At 36.5% G+C, this 14,872-nt stretch overlaps 1 protein-coding gene across 1 annotated transcript; it reads right to left on the bottom strand.

Annotated features, from left to right (window-relative positions):
- Window positions 1-13,759: 13,759 nt before the first annotated feature.
- LOC105880097 (keratin-associated protein 13-2) lies at window positions 13,760-14,272 on the bottom strand. The gene has a single exon (XM_012780868.3). It carries the CDS (start codon window positions 14,270-14,272, stop codon window positions 13,760-13,762), a length of 513 nt encoding a protein of 170 aa, XP_012636322.2.
- Between the last annotated feature and the right edge of the window lie 600 nt (window positions 14,273-14,872).

Raw genomic sequence — 14,872 nt, 5'->3', positions numbered from 1 at the left:
ATTAAAATAATTAAGCCTTTTCTCACTTTCTGACCACCATATTTCAGGTTAAATTTAGGTTCCCTGTTATAATTCTTATCTTCTCTGTACTTAACTCTAACATTCTAAATATTTAGTTTTTAGACTGTTCTCTAGACTAGAGCAGTGCTACTCAAACAAAGCCAGGCTGTGAAAGTTTACCGATTAGCCATGAGATAAGCAGTGTATCAACATGTAAATGAACGCATGACCATTTTCATTAAGAAGTCTTACATGATTAAAAATTTCAGCTTAACAAAATTGTATGTTTGGTAACATCATTGATTTAGCTTGGTCTATGATTCACTCTTTGAGTGGCATCCTCTGAATTGTAATCTTTAAAATGCAGGTGAGGGAGAAGAAATAACCATGTTCTTTCTTATTCAGCACTGAATCCTCCGGTCCAGAATAGTCAAAATTAACCTAGGCAAGAGTAAGACCCTGTCTCTATAAAAAATAGAAAAATTAGCCAAGTGTGGTGGTTAAAGATGACATAAGGGCATTTATTGAAACCTTAAAATCTGTACCCCCATAATATGCCGAAATAAAAAAAAAATAGTCTAAAAAAAAAACAAAAGATGACATAAGCTAGTCTCTTTAGATGGAAACAGATGGTTCAAACTAATGAAATTATGCATACTCTTTTTTGTTTGTTTGTTTCTGCTTAGTGTGGATATCTTTGTGCTGTGCCTCAGAAATAAATTAGTATTTTTGATTGTAGGGTGTTACCCCAGATACTACTTGGAGTATTATACACTGTACAGTTTATCTACTCTAATATCTCTCTAAGATCACCAAATCTCTGGATTCTAAAACTCATCTTTCACCATTGGTTTAGATAAGGGACCATGAATATGTAGCAATGAAAAGACATTAATAGGCATAAATATAGAGACAATGAGATCAAATTTTCCTCCAAGAAATTGACTTTGGTTGCAGTGTGAACAATGGATTAGAAGGTCACAAAGAAATAAGAGTGGGCCCCAGGGTTCTGTATGATTAACTGCAATGCTCAACTTCCTCCCATAAAAATGATTATTAAAGCCAAGGAAAATATGTAGAATGACATGAAAGAGGGGGGCCTAGGATGACACCCTAAAAAAAACTTTACATTTAAGAATTTGGAAAAGGAAAAGGAGCCCACAAAAGACTGGAAGGAATAGCCAGTGAAGTACCCAAATCAAGTTAAATATGAATTACAAACAAAGGAAAATGGTCAAAGATACTCAGTGTCAGAGGGAAGTCAAGTTAAATGTCCTCCCTGGCTTTTAAGTAACTCGTTGCTCAACTACTACCAGAGAATGTATGTGTGTGTGTGTGGAGTGGGGATTGCAGAGGGGTTGTTGGTGTGTGTGTGTGTGTGTGTGTGTGTGTGTGTGTCTAAACTTGGAAATGGCCCGAGTTCCAACAGTGCCTACAACATAGTGAATAAACACTTTTAAACTGAACCATCCTGTCCAGCATATTCATGTGGAATTTGAAAGCTAGAGAGAGAGAAAATCTCCATTTCAAGAGAATTTAGCAAACATGGATTGAAGTACAGGCTCTATGGTGAGAAGAGAGGACATGGAGGTGAATCTAAGAGAGGTCCTATTCCTGAAGGAGACATACCTTAATCTGCCTCAGAGTATCATTCTAGTTCCCCTTCTCATGTCATTCTATATATTTTCCTTGACTTTAATGACCATTTTATGGAAGGAAGCTGAAACTTGCATTTAAAATATAGGCCACTGGATCATACTGCCCAGGTTTGAACACCAGGGGCCACTCTTACTTCTCCCTCCAATCCACTGTTCACCCTGCAACCAGAGTCAATTTCTTGGAGGAAAATTTGGTTTCATTATCTCTGTATTTATACCTATCAATGTCTTCTGGAAAATGGATGGAAGTATCTTAAGAGAAGATAAGTGACTTTAGAGACAGTGTGTCATAGTCCATTAAATTCAATCACTTTTTCTGTTCTGTAAGACCCTTAAGCTACTATACAAAGCTGAAGAAAGTCATAGGTCCTTGAAATTCACATACTCGGAGTTATTTTGAATCTTGTTAGTATTTTATGTAGAAAATAATAATTCTTTGATTAATTCTAAGAATAAAAATTCTTAGAATTTATTTTAGACTGTAGAATTGTTTCTGTTGTCCTTACTCTGATTTTACAGATTGCTTCTTGCAAATTCAACAGCCAAAGCTATCCAAATAGTAATTTGTCATATTAGAAAGAATGCATCCCCAGTAAGCTAATAACTCTAACAAATCAAAGAAAAATGTTTATATTTGTATTCCCTAAAAGGTTAGTTTATTAAATAGCAACATTTCTGTCAAATTGTAGAATAGCAAGAACACAAGAAATAACCCTACAATTTTTCATATATGTGGCGTCTATTATTACCTGACATATAAAATTTTAAGTTAATTTCTCAACTTTGACCATTTTTTATGATTGCATAATAACAGGAACATGTCTCTCTCAGAGAAACTAAGTAGCTGGTGGGTATTTCATGCCTGAAACAGGGTTTGTACTAGATGACTATGAGAGAAAGCAGAAATTCTGGGAGGAGAATGAAAAGACATTAAGCTGACTTATAGAAGCTGGGCCTGTAGACTGGTCTATATTAAGTTGACATTAAAGTCAACTAGTAGAGCAGTAGTTTGGATAGTAAGAAGCTGGGACTGTAACTCAAGCTTTGGGAACCACTGAATCTACAACTCAGAGATTAGAATTCATTGAACTCATAGCCCGGACATCATCCTCTGGAAATAAGCATGATTTCTGGTTTTTTTCAGTAAGAGGGTATCTAAATGCCACTTGTTGGCCTAGAGGCTTATGAGCTCTGACCCTGTGGGTGTAAGGTTTTTTGAAAGCCAACTTTAATATCCTTCTGTACTATAATTTACATAAGAATATCCCTTAGTGTGTTGTTTAATTTCAACTAAATAGATTAATGCTATCATAAATATGCATACTTGTATTTTATAGCCAAAAGCTAGTTTACTCTGCTGTCTTGGATTTCAGATGATTGTTGCATACTCAAAGCAGTTGACCATCCTTGCCAGCTTGATTTGTGACTGAGAGACTTGTTCTCAGGATGCTGAGATACAGTTCTGTTCTTTCTTCCTGATTACGGTATTATATTTTATTGTGATTCTTTTCTAGCTCATTCCTAATGTGGCTTGCCATATTATAATAAAGCATATGCTTATGTTCACTAACAATTAATATATTTGATATAAATGGTGCATAAAAGACAAAGATATCATTGTATGATCACGATGCTCCATAAAAGTCAAATGAGTTTTATGGAAAAATAATTCTGCTTGGCTCTCTTTACCAGCTGGGTGAGGATGGAATGCCTTATAGAAGTGGATTTAAATTATAGTAGCAAAGAAGATGGAAATTTCAGCCCAAATACTTTCAAAAACTCATCTACTATCAAATTTATAGTGTGTGAATTTTTAATGGCCCCTGGAGACTATGTTTATAAGCAAATGCCAAATTATTTCCTTCAAGCACATTGAAAATTGCTGAACAAATATAAAGTTTCAAAGCAATGTTACAGATAGTCACATTCCCATATTATGTGGGTGTGGACATTCATGATATCTAAAGATGAATCTAGATAGAGCAATGTGGTGGCCTAGTGGAAAGAAGACACTGACGAAGACCAGGACTTAATGGCAGGGAAGTGGACCTTCCCGGAAGGATTGTAGGATAAAATAAATATTTTTAAAAAATGGATAGCAAAAGTATTAAGGAAATGATGAATTAGGTTACACTATATATATATATATATGCATATGCATATATATAATAAAGGAAGTAAATTGAAATATATTTAGTGACATACTTATGACATTTGGGAAGGAATGGAGCACACTATTTTGTACTTTAGTGGATATTTAAAACATTTAGGAATTGAGAGCATAAATATTTTATTTTAGGATGCATAAAAGAATATGATGTTTCTTTATGGCTCATCCAATCAGAGTTAAGTTAAAGCACCCATGTACATTTATTTTTTTGGTGATAAGTTGCATACATTTATAGCATAATAATAGTTAACATTTATATAGTGCTTTATGCACTCAAGGAACTCTTCCTATTGCTTCTCAAGTCTTATCATTTGCTCCTCATCATAACCTTGTGATATAAATACTATCATTATCTCCTTTTTACACTTAAGGAAATAGAGACAGGAACTCATATATACATAGTGTATACATAGTTCATCTGGACCCTCACATGCTTAGACAGTTTAAATTGGCTCACTCACAGCAGGCAGACCAATGTATAGGTAAAAAAAGAATACATTATTACCTTAATACTTAAATCATCTAAGGAATGTTTCTAAAGCACAAAAACTCAGAACATCTTCTAGGTGGAGAAATCAAAGTGGGGACCATGAGTGTGGCATTCTAATGATCAAGTGGTCCTCTTACCTGGAGGACAGCTCAGGAACCCAGGCACAGCTTGGGATGTCAGTGGGTCAGTAGGCTTAGCAGCTCAGACTCCTCTGTCTTTTTTAATGGGCTTGACCCTTACAAACTGGGTACCTACTACTAGAGCTATTCTAGTTCTACTTGCATTTTAGGAAGAAGGGTTTACTGTTAATAATCAATTTAGGGATTACCAAAGACTCCTAGCCATTCAGGAATCATATGCCTATTAGCAGGCAGGCCTCCTTTGGACAGTATCAACTTTGCCTGATTTCATCAGCCTGAGTGCAATGTGCTTTCATTCTCTAGCAGGACTGGAAAGATTTTAAGGTTCAACGGGCAAAGATGATATCTCAGGCTGCTCATTCATCTTTCTCTTCAAGGCCATTAATAAACAACGTCCTGTTTGGCATCCCTGACAGAATCAAGGTAGAGTAATGATTGATCTGTTACCATCAAGAATAGGATCTGTTAGTTATGCTGATAGCCTGATGGGTGCCAGGTGGCACTCTGTTTCAACATTAGTGTTTTTCTATCCTGTCAGTGGCTTTCATGATATGTTGCAGTCATTAATAGGGATTTGTGCATAGTAGTATTTCAGCAGGTGATAGATTCTTTTAAGAATGGCTTATGCATTTTTACATGTTTCACTCAGACCTAACATAACAATTAGTGAATATTTAGGAAGGAAAATATATTAACGTAGTCACAAGTGTACTTTGGAACACAAATTTATTTTTGTCCATAGTTGAGAAAGCAACAATTGGTTTGTTTATGCTTGAGATAACGATGCTCACTGGGAATCTTAGTAATGCCAACTGAAGTCTAGTCTATGTATCTCCTACTTGCTAAAAGGAGATTGACATATGAACACTAATTGACAATAATATGACAATCACATCATATACCAGTGGGAATGTTCTCCAAAGAACAAAGATGTGTGAGATACTTTCAAGAAATTCAAAATCTAAAAGTCCCTTCTCTATACAACATAATTTTCACATTATATTCCTCACAATAGCCCTAAGAATTACCTAATTTTTTAAGGTAAAAATAGAGAACCATGCTAAGGAATTTGTTAAAAATTGTTTTAACAAGAACTTATAAAGCCAGAAAGTGAGAGTAGGTATTCTGTTTCATGACTTCAGTAAATGTAGGCTTGCTATACAAATCATTCCTGTCCATGTGCTGACAATTGATTAAGGGAACATTTCCACATCATTTTCCAAAGTGAAGTTTTCGGCACCCATGGAAGTACTAAGACAGTTTTCTCTGTTCTCCCTGGGAAAATAATAGACCATGGTAAATTGCCCTAAAATTGTCAAAGCTAAAGCATTTTTCAAATTTGGTTTATAAGCTGGAGAATATGAACAGTTGACGGCACCTCTTCACCTTGCAGTATCTATAGAACACAGAAAGTAAAGTCCCTGGAATCAATTTTATAGTCAAGACATTAACCTCTGTGGTCACTTGCCCAGTAGAATGAGTAAGCTGTTAAAAACACAAAATCAGCCACTATTCACTTCGCTTTATGATTATGAGTATGATAACAACTTCTCCTTCAATTGCATGACTAGGGCTATTTTGCTGGAAAAGTACCAAAATTATAGTGTATATCAGAGACAAATTTAGATATTGTCCAACTGCAGAAATTCCCTGAAATGAGGGCAATAATTTATTACTTTGAGTATAGATTTTGACTGAAAATTATAATATTGTCTGGCCCAAAGAAATTTGTGAAAATGGACGTTGTGTCTCATTTAACTCCACTGTCAGGAAAAGAGGGGTGGATAACTATTATCTTCCCTCTCCCCTTCTTGGAAATTCATGATTGCCTGAAGATATTAAAAAACTTCTAAAGAGGAGGGAAACGAACCTGATTAATTTGACCTGTCCAATACTAATTATAGAAATATAAATCTTGAATCTAATCTATTAATATCCTTTAAGACTAGTGTTCCAAATGACTAAAGTTGAGAAATGGTTAAAGTAATTAAAATGAGGAGCTTTAGTCATTTGAGATGAGAGTACAGTGATATTACTTGTCTCATCAGGAAACAAAATGGAGATTGCAGGGAAATCCACAAATATTGAAATGGGTGGTAAATATGGAAAAAAAGAAAAATGTAGGGCAATTTCTAATCCTTTGACTTTGTTTCCCACTTCTATATCTACCTTTAGCAGATTAAGAGCTTCCATACATCAATAACTACATCTTCTCACTCTCACTTTAGTTAACAGACTTTTTTGTTCCTGTACTAATCTTCCAGAAATGCCCACTAAAAACCTCATAACACAGTCTACCAATCAATTGTCTACTTATATTCTCAACTCATGATTACTTTTCATTCAACTTCAAAGAAAATAACTATAGATTCAAAGGAAGTTGCAAAAATATTATAGTATGTAGAATCCTTGAGCCCTTTACCCATACTCCCCAAATATTGACATTTTTATCTAACTGAAATGTAATATTAAAACCAGAAAGTTGACACTGGTGCCATATTGTTAGCTAGACTACAGACCTTATTCAGTTTTGCCAGTTTATACTTGTACTCATTTGTGCAAGTTTGTGTGTGTATGGTTCCGTGTAATTTATCCCACATATAGATTTGTGTAACCACTACCACAGTCCAGAAAAATAATTCTTGATTAATGATTAACTTTTTAATGCTAGAAAAATTTCAAAAGGGTAATTGTCTCAGTCGGCTTGAGCTGCTATTACAAAATACCCACAGAGCAGGTGGCTACCACACCAGATGTTTATTTCTCACAGTTCTGGATGCTGGAAAGTCCTAGATTGAAGTGCTGGCTGATTTGGTTCCTGACTAGGGCCCTCTTCCTGGTTAGAAGATGACTATCTTCTTGTTACATCCTCCCAGGGCAGAAAGAGAGCTCTGGTCTCTTTCTCTTCATATAAGGGCCCTAATTCCATCATGGGAGGCTCCACTCTAAAGACTTTACATAAACCTAATCACCTCCCTAATGTTCTTCCTCCAAATACCGTCACATTGGGTAACCCCCATATTCACGAACAGATGAATTCTGGATGGGAATAACCATTCGGTCTATAGTAGTAATGAATAAAAAACCTGGGACATGTATTTTGCCCTTTCCGGTTTATAAAATATTGTTTAATTTAGTAAAATGTGCACTTAAAAAAGTGAAGCCTGTTTTTTCCTAGATGACAACACTAGACAGTAGTGTAGCATTTGAGATGAGTGGTAGGATGGGGCCAAAAGAATGATAGAGTCAGAATATGACACCTCTATGTAATAATGTCCTTTTTTTCCCCCAAGTCACAAGGGGAGGCAGTGCCACTGGAAAAGCAAACATTTTGGATGAACCTGGAGGATACTATGCTAAGTGAAATAAGCCAGACACAGAAAGACAAATACTGCATGATAAAACTTATGTGGAATCTAAAATAGCCAAACTCACAGAAGCAGAAAGTGAGTTGGCAGGGGCTGGAAGGAGGCAAAAGTGGGGAGATGTTGATCAAAGGGTACAAAGTTACATTTATCCAGGACGAATAAGTTTTGGAGATCTAATATACAGCAATGCGAATATATTAATAGTTAACAATACTGTAGTGTGTCCTTAAAATTTGCTGAAAGGGTGGATATTAAATGTTTTCACCACAAAAATAAATAAATGAATAAATAAATGAAATGAAAACTATGTGGGGTGATGAATATGTTAATTACCTTGACCATGGTGATCATTTTACAATGTGTGTATACATATATATACACACACATCAAAACATCAGATTATGCTCCTTAATATGTATAACTTTTATTTTTCAATTATATTTCAGTAAAGCTGGAAAAAAACATAAAGTGATAAGGTAAAGTGGTTCTTTCCATGAAATTATGTGCGTAACATTTTTTCTCCTTTCAATAGTTTTAATATTAAAGGAAAAAATCACATTCATATCATTGCAACACATGTATTACTGTGTTTTCCAATTAACATTTATGATTTCACATATCGTTGTCAGGAAGAATGTTGAAGACTTTGCAACGGGGGTGAAGTGAATTACTATGTGGACTGTCTCATTCACTTTTCAGAGTATCTCCATTTCTCATTGCTTTTGAACTACTGCATGATTTTGTAATTTGTAGAAAATTGTTAATAATGCAAATGATTCTTGCCCATAGACATGACATAATTTCGGTGCAGTGGAATGCCATTGATTTTGTACTCTGTGAACAGTGATCACATTGCATCTATCTCTGTGAATTCATTTCAGTATTCCTAACAACCTATATAAGTGTGTTCTGTGAATTATTGTTTGACCTAATGGTAGCATCTTAGTGGTCCCCACATCTATTAATTAAAGTATTTAATGTGTGCTTATTTTTTTTATTTAAGAATTGTGATTTTACCTTTAAAAATTTATCTCAACACTATTATGTTTTATATTAACATTTTATCACATTTATAACATTTTCTCTTCCTCCTTTCCTAGGCTACATAGAAGAATTTAAACTATGATGGGGACATTAATAGCCCACCCCCCATACTAATGTGCATGCTAATATACACTCATTTGTAATGCTGGGAGGAGCCTTAGAGATCACAGATTATGGTGTTCCATCTCATTTTACATAGCAGGAAGGTAACACATGAAGAAAATTGATTGATGCATATCAGATCAAAATCCAGTTAACAAATAACCAAGAATACAACCTATCTCCAAACATGTATGGCTTTTATTTGCTCTATTTCCCTTTATATGGTTCCATAAAGGAAAAAAAAAATAAGAGATTACAAAACTGCAGTCTATCTATAGTAATCCTATCTATAGTAACCTATCTCTAGGTTGACAATTTTATGTGTATTTCACAGGAAAAGAAATATTTCTTTAATACCCAGAGCATATAAAACATACACCAGACTACAAACACTAATGAAAGATAATAGGGTGTACAGTTTTGGTCTAGTGACTTTAATCTCACAATCTAATTTTTCTCTGTTGTTTTCTAGTTACTTGTAAGGATTTACTTCATTGCAAAGAATACACCTTGAAATGAAACATTGCTAAGATTTAAAACAATTTTTAATGGATTAATCAAATGAAAGGGTTAATGGACAAAGGCTGCTTTTCTCTTTGTAAGTAGATGGTTGCTTGTCCTGCCATAAGTGTTCCATTACAACAAGTACAAGTGATCATTCTGGGCAAAGACCACAGTACAAAAAGGGAATGTCCATATTTGGTAATAATTGATTGTGCGGGGAGAGTTTAACATCACTAGAGGCTCACGAAGTATTTACACTAAAAATGTGATCATACAGTAGCTTGATGAGTAATCTGTATACACACACAGCCCGGTTGGCAAAGTATACAAACAATTTTCAGAAGAAAGTAGTTTGGATGGCAGAAACAGGGTCCATATTGCAAAAGTGGCAACTATTGTGTCTTTAGCTCAAAGACTCTATATCAGAGGTTTGGTGAGGACTGCAGAAGGCAGCAGTTCTTACGTGGCGTGCATTTGACAGTCAAAGTAGAGGGTAAATACAAAGAAAATATATATGCAGCACAGCACCAGAACTAGGCTTGGGAGCCTAGCGTACAACAGTTAAGGAAGCAACCACTTGCACAGCCCTGGGAGTGAGTGTCCCCTTAGGAATGAGATGCAGTAAATAAATTGATGAGATAAAAAGCAACATAAAGTGAACCAGAGACACAGTCCCTTTTTACATGGTTTATACGCAAACCGCAAGAGAGGTATCAAGACATGGGAGGAAATGATCAAGGGAAATACCTGAGCACACCTCCCCCAGGTGGATCACCCTAAAAGATAAACCTAAACCCAGTTCCTGGCACAGAGTCCATGCCCCCATTGTGTTTATTAATTGAATAAATTACAGAAGGATAAATGAATGAAAGAGAGAGAGAGAGAAAAACAGACATAGAAAGATACTAGGAAATTGAAAGATCCCAAAGAGGACAATAGGGGAATTTCCAGAGCAGCCGGCATAAGGCGTGACGAGGGGGTTGTGATTTCCTATTGTGTAACTGGATAAAGTATTTTGAACTTGAAAAACAGATAACTGACATTTCCTTAATTCAGATTGTACTGCCTCTCAAGTCTTACAACATACCCCTGAATTCTGCCCTATGTGTTTTGGCATTTTATTAGACTGCTAATTGCAACTAAGTCCCTGGTCACATAAGATTTGCTATCCAAGAATAACAGGAGCACAAAGAACCATTCCCATATATAAGATGTGAAAAGTTTTAAAAAATGTTTATCATCGACATATTGCCACCACAGAGACAAGGCTCAGCTTTCTCAGCATCGGTGCTGTTTCTTTCTCTATTTCTGGATCTGTAGGGTTGGGCAATCACACTTTTGATTATTATGTAATCTCTTACCTCTCGCTGTCCAGATTTCCCAGTTTAATAAAAAAGAAATTACAGTTTCGTCTCCCAAACCTACACTGCATTCTTCCAAGCAACTGTGCCACCATCGCTGATGCAGTTAGCTCTTCCTGGTGCCCCCTTCACACCCATCCTTCGCACCAAAGAGGAGAAAATCTGTCCCTCTTACTAGACAGGAGCTAACTCTTTAAAGACAAAAGTCTTGGTCATTTCTAAGTTTCCAGCATTTTCCACAGAATTCTAGTACAAAGTTAAAGCTCAAAGCATATCTAGTGAGCTGAATTCAGAGCAAAGAGCTGATGTCACTTGGTGAATTACTAATAAAAGCATAAGGCTGGAATAATTATAAATGAGCAGAATGAGATTGAGGGCAAATGCCCATTTTCTCTCTTTGTTTTCTCTTAGCCAATGATGGAAGTCACCCTTCATTACATTCTCTGTCACTATCATCCAGCCCAGGCATTGATTCACAGTTACCTGTAGCCCAAACTCAATAATTGCTCCTAGAGAGAGGAGAGAAGCACAGAGTGTACAAACAAAATGAAAAATCAGGGTGGGGGCGGGGAGGGAGAAGAAAAGAGAGAAGGCAAAGGAAGAAAAACAAAAGTAGTTGAAGATTGCAGATTACAGAGATGAGATACTGAGGGAGATATTAAGGAAAGTTCACTAAGCAGATACTGGAGGATGCGAAGGATATTCATTTTGTCTGATCCCTGAAATCTGAATCTTCACATTATAATTTGAAAAGTTTAAATATTGGAAACATTCTAATGTATCAATTTCTACTCTTACTCTTTGCCTACCTATTTCAATTTTTGGCTTCCTGCTTAGAAGATTCCAATAAATAGGGCAAATTCTCCCAATCATTTCAGAGTTAGATCCTCTATGACACTGGACAGCCCTTCCTTCTATCTCGGGGAGAGTTCTCAGTTTTAAATGTTTCTCTGTGCTGATCACTCCTTGTAGGTCCTGATGCCTTGTTTGCTTGAAGTTACAATTGTCTAGTGCCCAGGGCTTTCTCACTGACCATGCTACTGTGACCTCTTTTGTATTCCGAAGTGGTTCTTTAGTCCACGTTTTACTCATTCCACATTATTCAAAGAATTAGTAGTTCGCCTTCGATGCTAAAGGCTATAATTTAGACTCACAGATCTTTTTGTCTTACTAATAAAAATTTTAACGCCTGTTTGTACCAAAGTCAATGAGTAACTCTGCACGTGATGACACATTTTTAATTGTAAATCTTTGGGTGTGAGTGACAGGAATTGTATTTTATTGTAATTAGTTTAAACGAAAAGAAGGTTTTATTGGCCCATATAATCATGAAAGACAAGTAAAGCTGGTTTAAGGGTCGATGGGAGTCAGAGGCTCCTGTGTCACCAAGAGCTTCTTTCTATGCTCTTTGTGTCTGTCTCTTGGGCAGGTTTCTGTGCTCACAGGATATAGTTCCTACACCTCCACGCTTAGCCCGTTGTCTCAAGTATAAGAAAAAAGATATTCTTTTTACTCAGATCCAATCAAGAAAAGCTTAAGGCAAAGGTGTCAGGAAAGACAAATCAATCAACACTCATAGCACATGATTTGAGGGGATGATAATCTTTGGTAGTCATTCTCCTGCTCATGGAGAATTATGACTAAGTATGTTATGGAAAAGGTTCTAACTATATTTTCACACTGACTTTAGCCTCTGAAACAATTACTTGCTCAAATTAAAATAAACACAGGTGTTCTTTCTCATGTCTGAATATCATCCCACAAGGATTTATTTTTATTCTCACTACCACAACTGAACATTGGATTCCAAAGATAACCTAGACAGGTTATAAGATCCAGGCCACTGAAAGTAATCTAATTTTTACTCCCATTTGATGCAGAAATCACTTAAAAAGAGATTATTCATCTTCTGCTTGTTGAGGAACTTAGTAACCTCAAGGAAAAACACACAGGTCATGATGATTTTATAAATGTATAACATAGTAATATATATATTTTTTTATAACAAGCCAAAATTTGCCTCCCTATAACACTTTCCATATCTCACAGTTTTAACCTTTAAGTCCCTCCTCGTATCTCTCTTTTCTATCTGTTTCTTTTATGCACACACACATATACACACCAAATAATCCATTTTTTATATATTTAAAGACAATCATAATGACTTCCAATACCTGAGACTTCATATTTTTACTTTTTCATGCCAACGTATCAGATTTATTCAAATATTTTATATATTAAAAATATTTTACATTTTTTTCAAAATATTTAATCACCTTGCCAATATCTTCTGAACAAACTCTAACTCAATATCATTTTGAAAATGTATACTCAAAACCAAATAAAGTTGCTGATGTAAGAGGTCTTCCTCGAAAACACTATGAGAATGTTGACTCCATTACAGGTTTAGTCTCAATAATGCTGTTAAAAATCCAACCAGTTTTCGTGGCAGAAGACATTCACTGTTGGCTCTTAGTTAGTGGTGTGCCCAGAGAATCTCTCCGTACACCAGGTCTGATGACATTTCCTAGGGAAATGGATTTCCTAGGAAAGGTATTCTGGAAGGCTTGCAGCCCCAAAGACATTGAAAATCAAACTTTGAAAAGTAATAAAACACAATGAGCACATACTGGATGCAAGACATAATGAATTTATTAGGTCAAACAAAACTGAACTTCCATACATTTTGTAAGAAGAATGTATGTAATAAAGAATTACTTGTTTCAAAATTACAGACATTTGACTCTATTTTGGCTATTCATTAATTTCACAGTCTGAAAGAGCTAGCTTGTCAGCCAGTGCTAGATGCCAGAGAAAGGATGAAGAGTTGAAGGTCAGAGAAGTTAGCTAACACTGCTGCAGAAACCTATGATAGCAGCCCTAAGTAGAGACTAAGACATTTTGCTTCCAAGGTCATGAAATTCAGCAAGTTGATCTACAGAAGGTTGATCTATAGGTTGGTCTGTAACAAGAAGACTGGCAGCTCCTAGAAGCCAAGTAGGTTGGGTGGCTGCATCCATACCCATAGCCACAGCCTCTGTAACCAAGGGGTCTAAAGCCGCTGGATCCACAGCCCAGGGAGTAGCAGCTCCTTGATCCATAGCCCAGAGGGCGGCAGCTGCTGGACCCAAAGCCCAGAGATCCAGAGTAAGTTGTCTGGCAGGGACTGCAGAGCAAGGAGGTCCTCGGGCGGTAGCAGGACGTCTGGCAGGGGCTGGATACCACATAGGACATTTGGCAGCTGGTGGGCTCACAGTAGGTCTCCTGACAGCCACTGTAGAGAGAGGAGCCCAGCTGGCAGGTGCTGGGGGAGCAAAGGTCAGTGCTGTAGACCAGGTTGCTGGGGAAGGAAGAGCCACAGGAGGAGCTTGGGTAGCGCAGGTAGCCCCCAAAAGAGCGGGAGGAGAAGTTTCCAGAGCACGAGTTGTAAGGCATGTTGACGGGAGATGGGAGTTCAGCTGAGTTACGCTGAGCAGATTCTCTGAATTTTCATGTCATGGTCTGGACTCCACATTATATATACTCTGAGACCTGGGTGTGTCCCCTGTCCAGATGCTCCCTCCACCTTGCTCACCTTTTATATAAGAACACCTGTCTACATTATTGCTTAAGTTTAATTTATCATATCTTCACATACTTAATTGTACTCTAGTCACTCTGGTACACCTAGGAGGAAGCCATTCAGTTTCTTTCCCCGGAATCAGCTGTGTTTTGACCTTCAATGTTATAGGCCATCACATTTCTCAACGTCTCCCTATTATTATCTTTGTGTACACTGTGTTCTTGTCTACCAAATGGAATTACATAAACTCTTTCTTCATTTCCATTAAGTTAGCAGGCACATCTGTGGTTACTATTCAAAATAGTTCGTTATTTTTTTATAAGCACATGGTAATGGATTTTTTTTCAAACACAAACTATATTTAGTGGCTTCAACAATCTGTCAGTTAAGCCTTTTACTCGTATCTTGAGCTCAGGATCAGAATTAAGGAGTGCAACATTGCCGTTGGTGTTTGTAACAACAGACATCCTTAG

Source organism: Microcebus murinus, chromosome 1 (assembly GCF_040939455.1).
Source record: "Microcebus murinus isolate Inina chromosome 1, M.murinus_Inina_mat1.0, whole genome shotgun sequence".
Lineage (NCBI taxonomy): Eukaryota > Metazoa > Chordata > Mammalia > Primates > Cheirogaleidae > Microcebus > Microcebus murinus.
The sequence above is the reverse complement of the archived record's forward strand: the minus strand, read 5'-3'. Positions and strand labels throughout refer to the sequence as shown.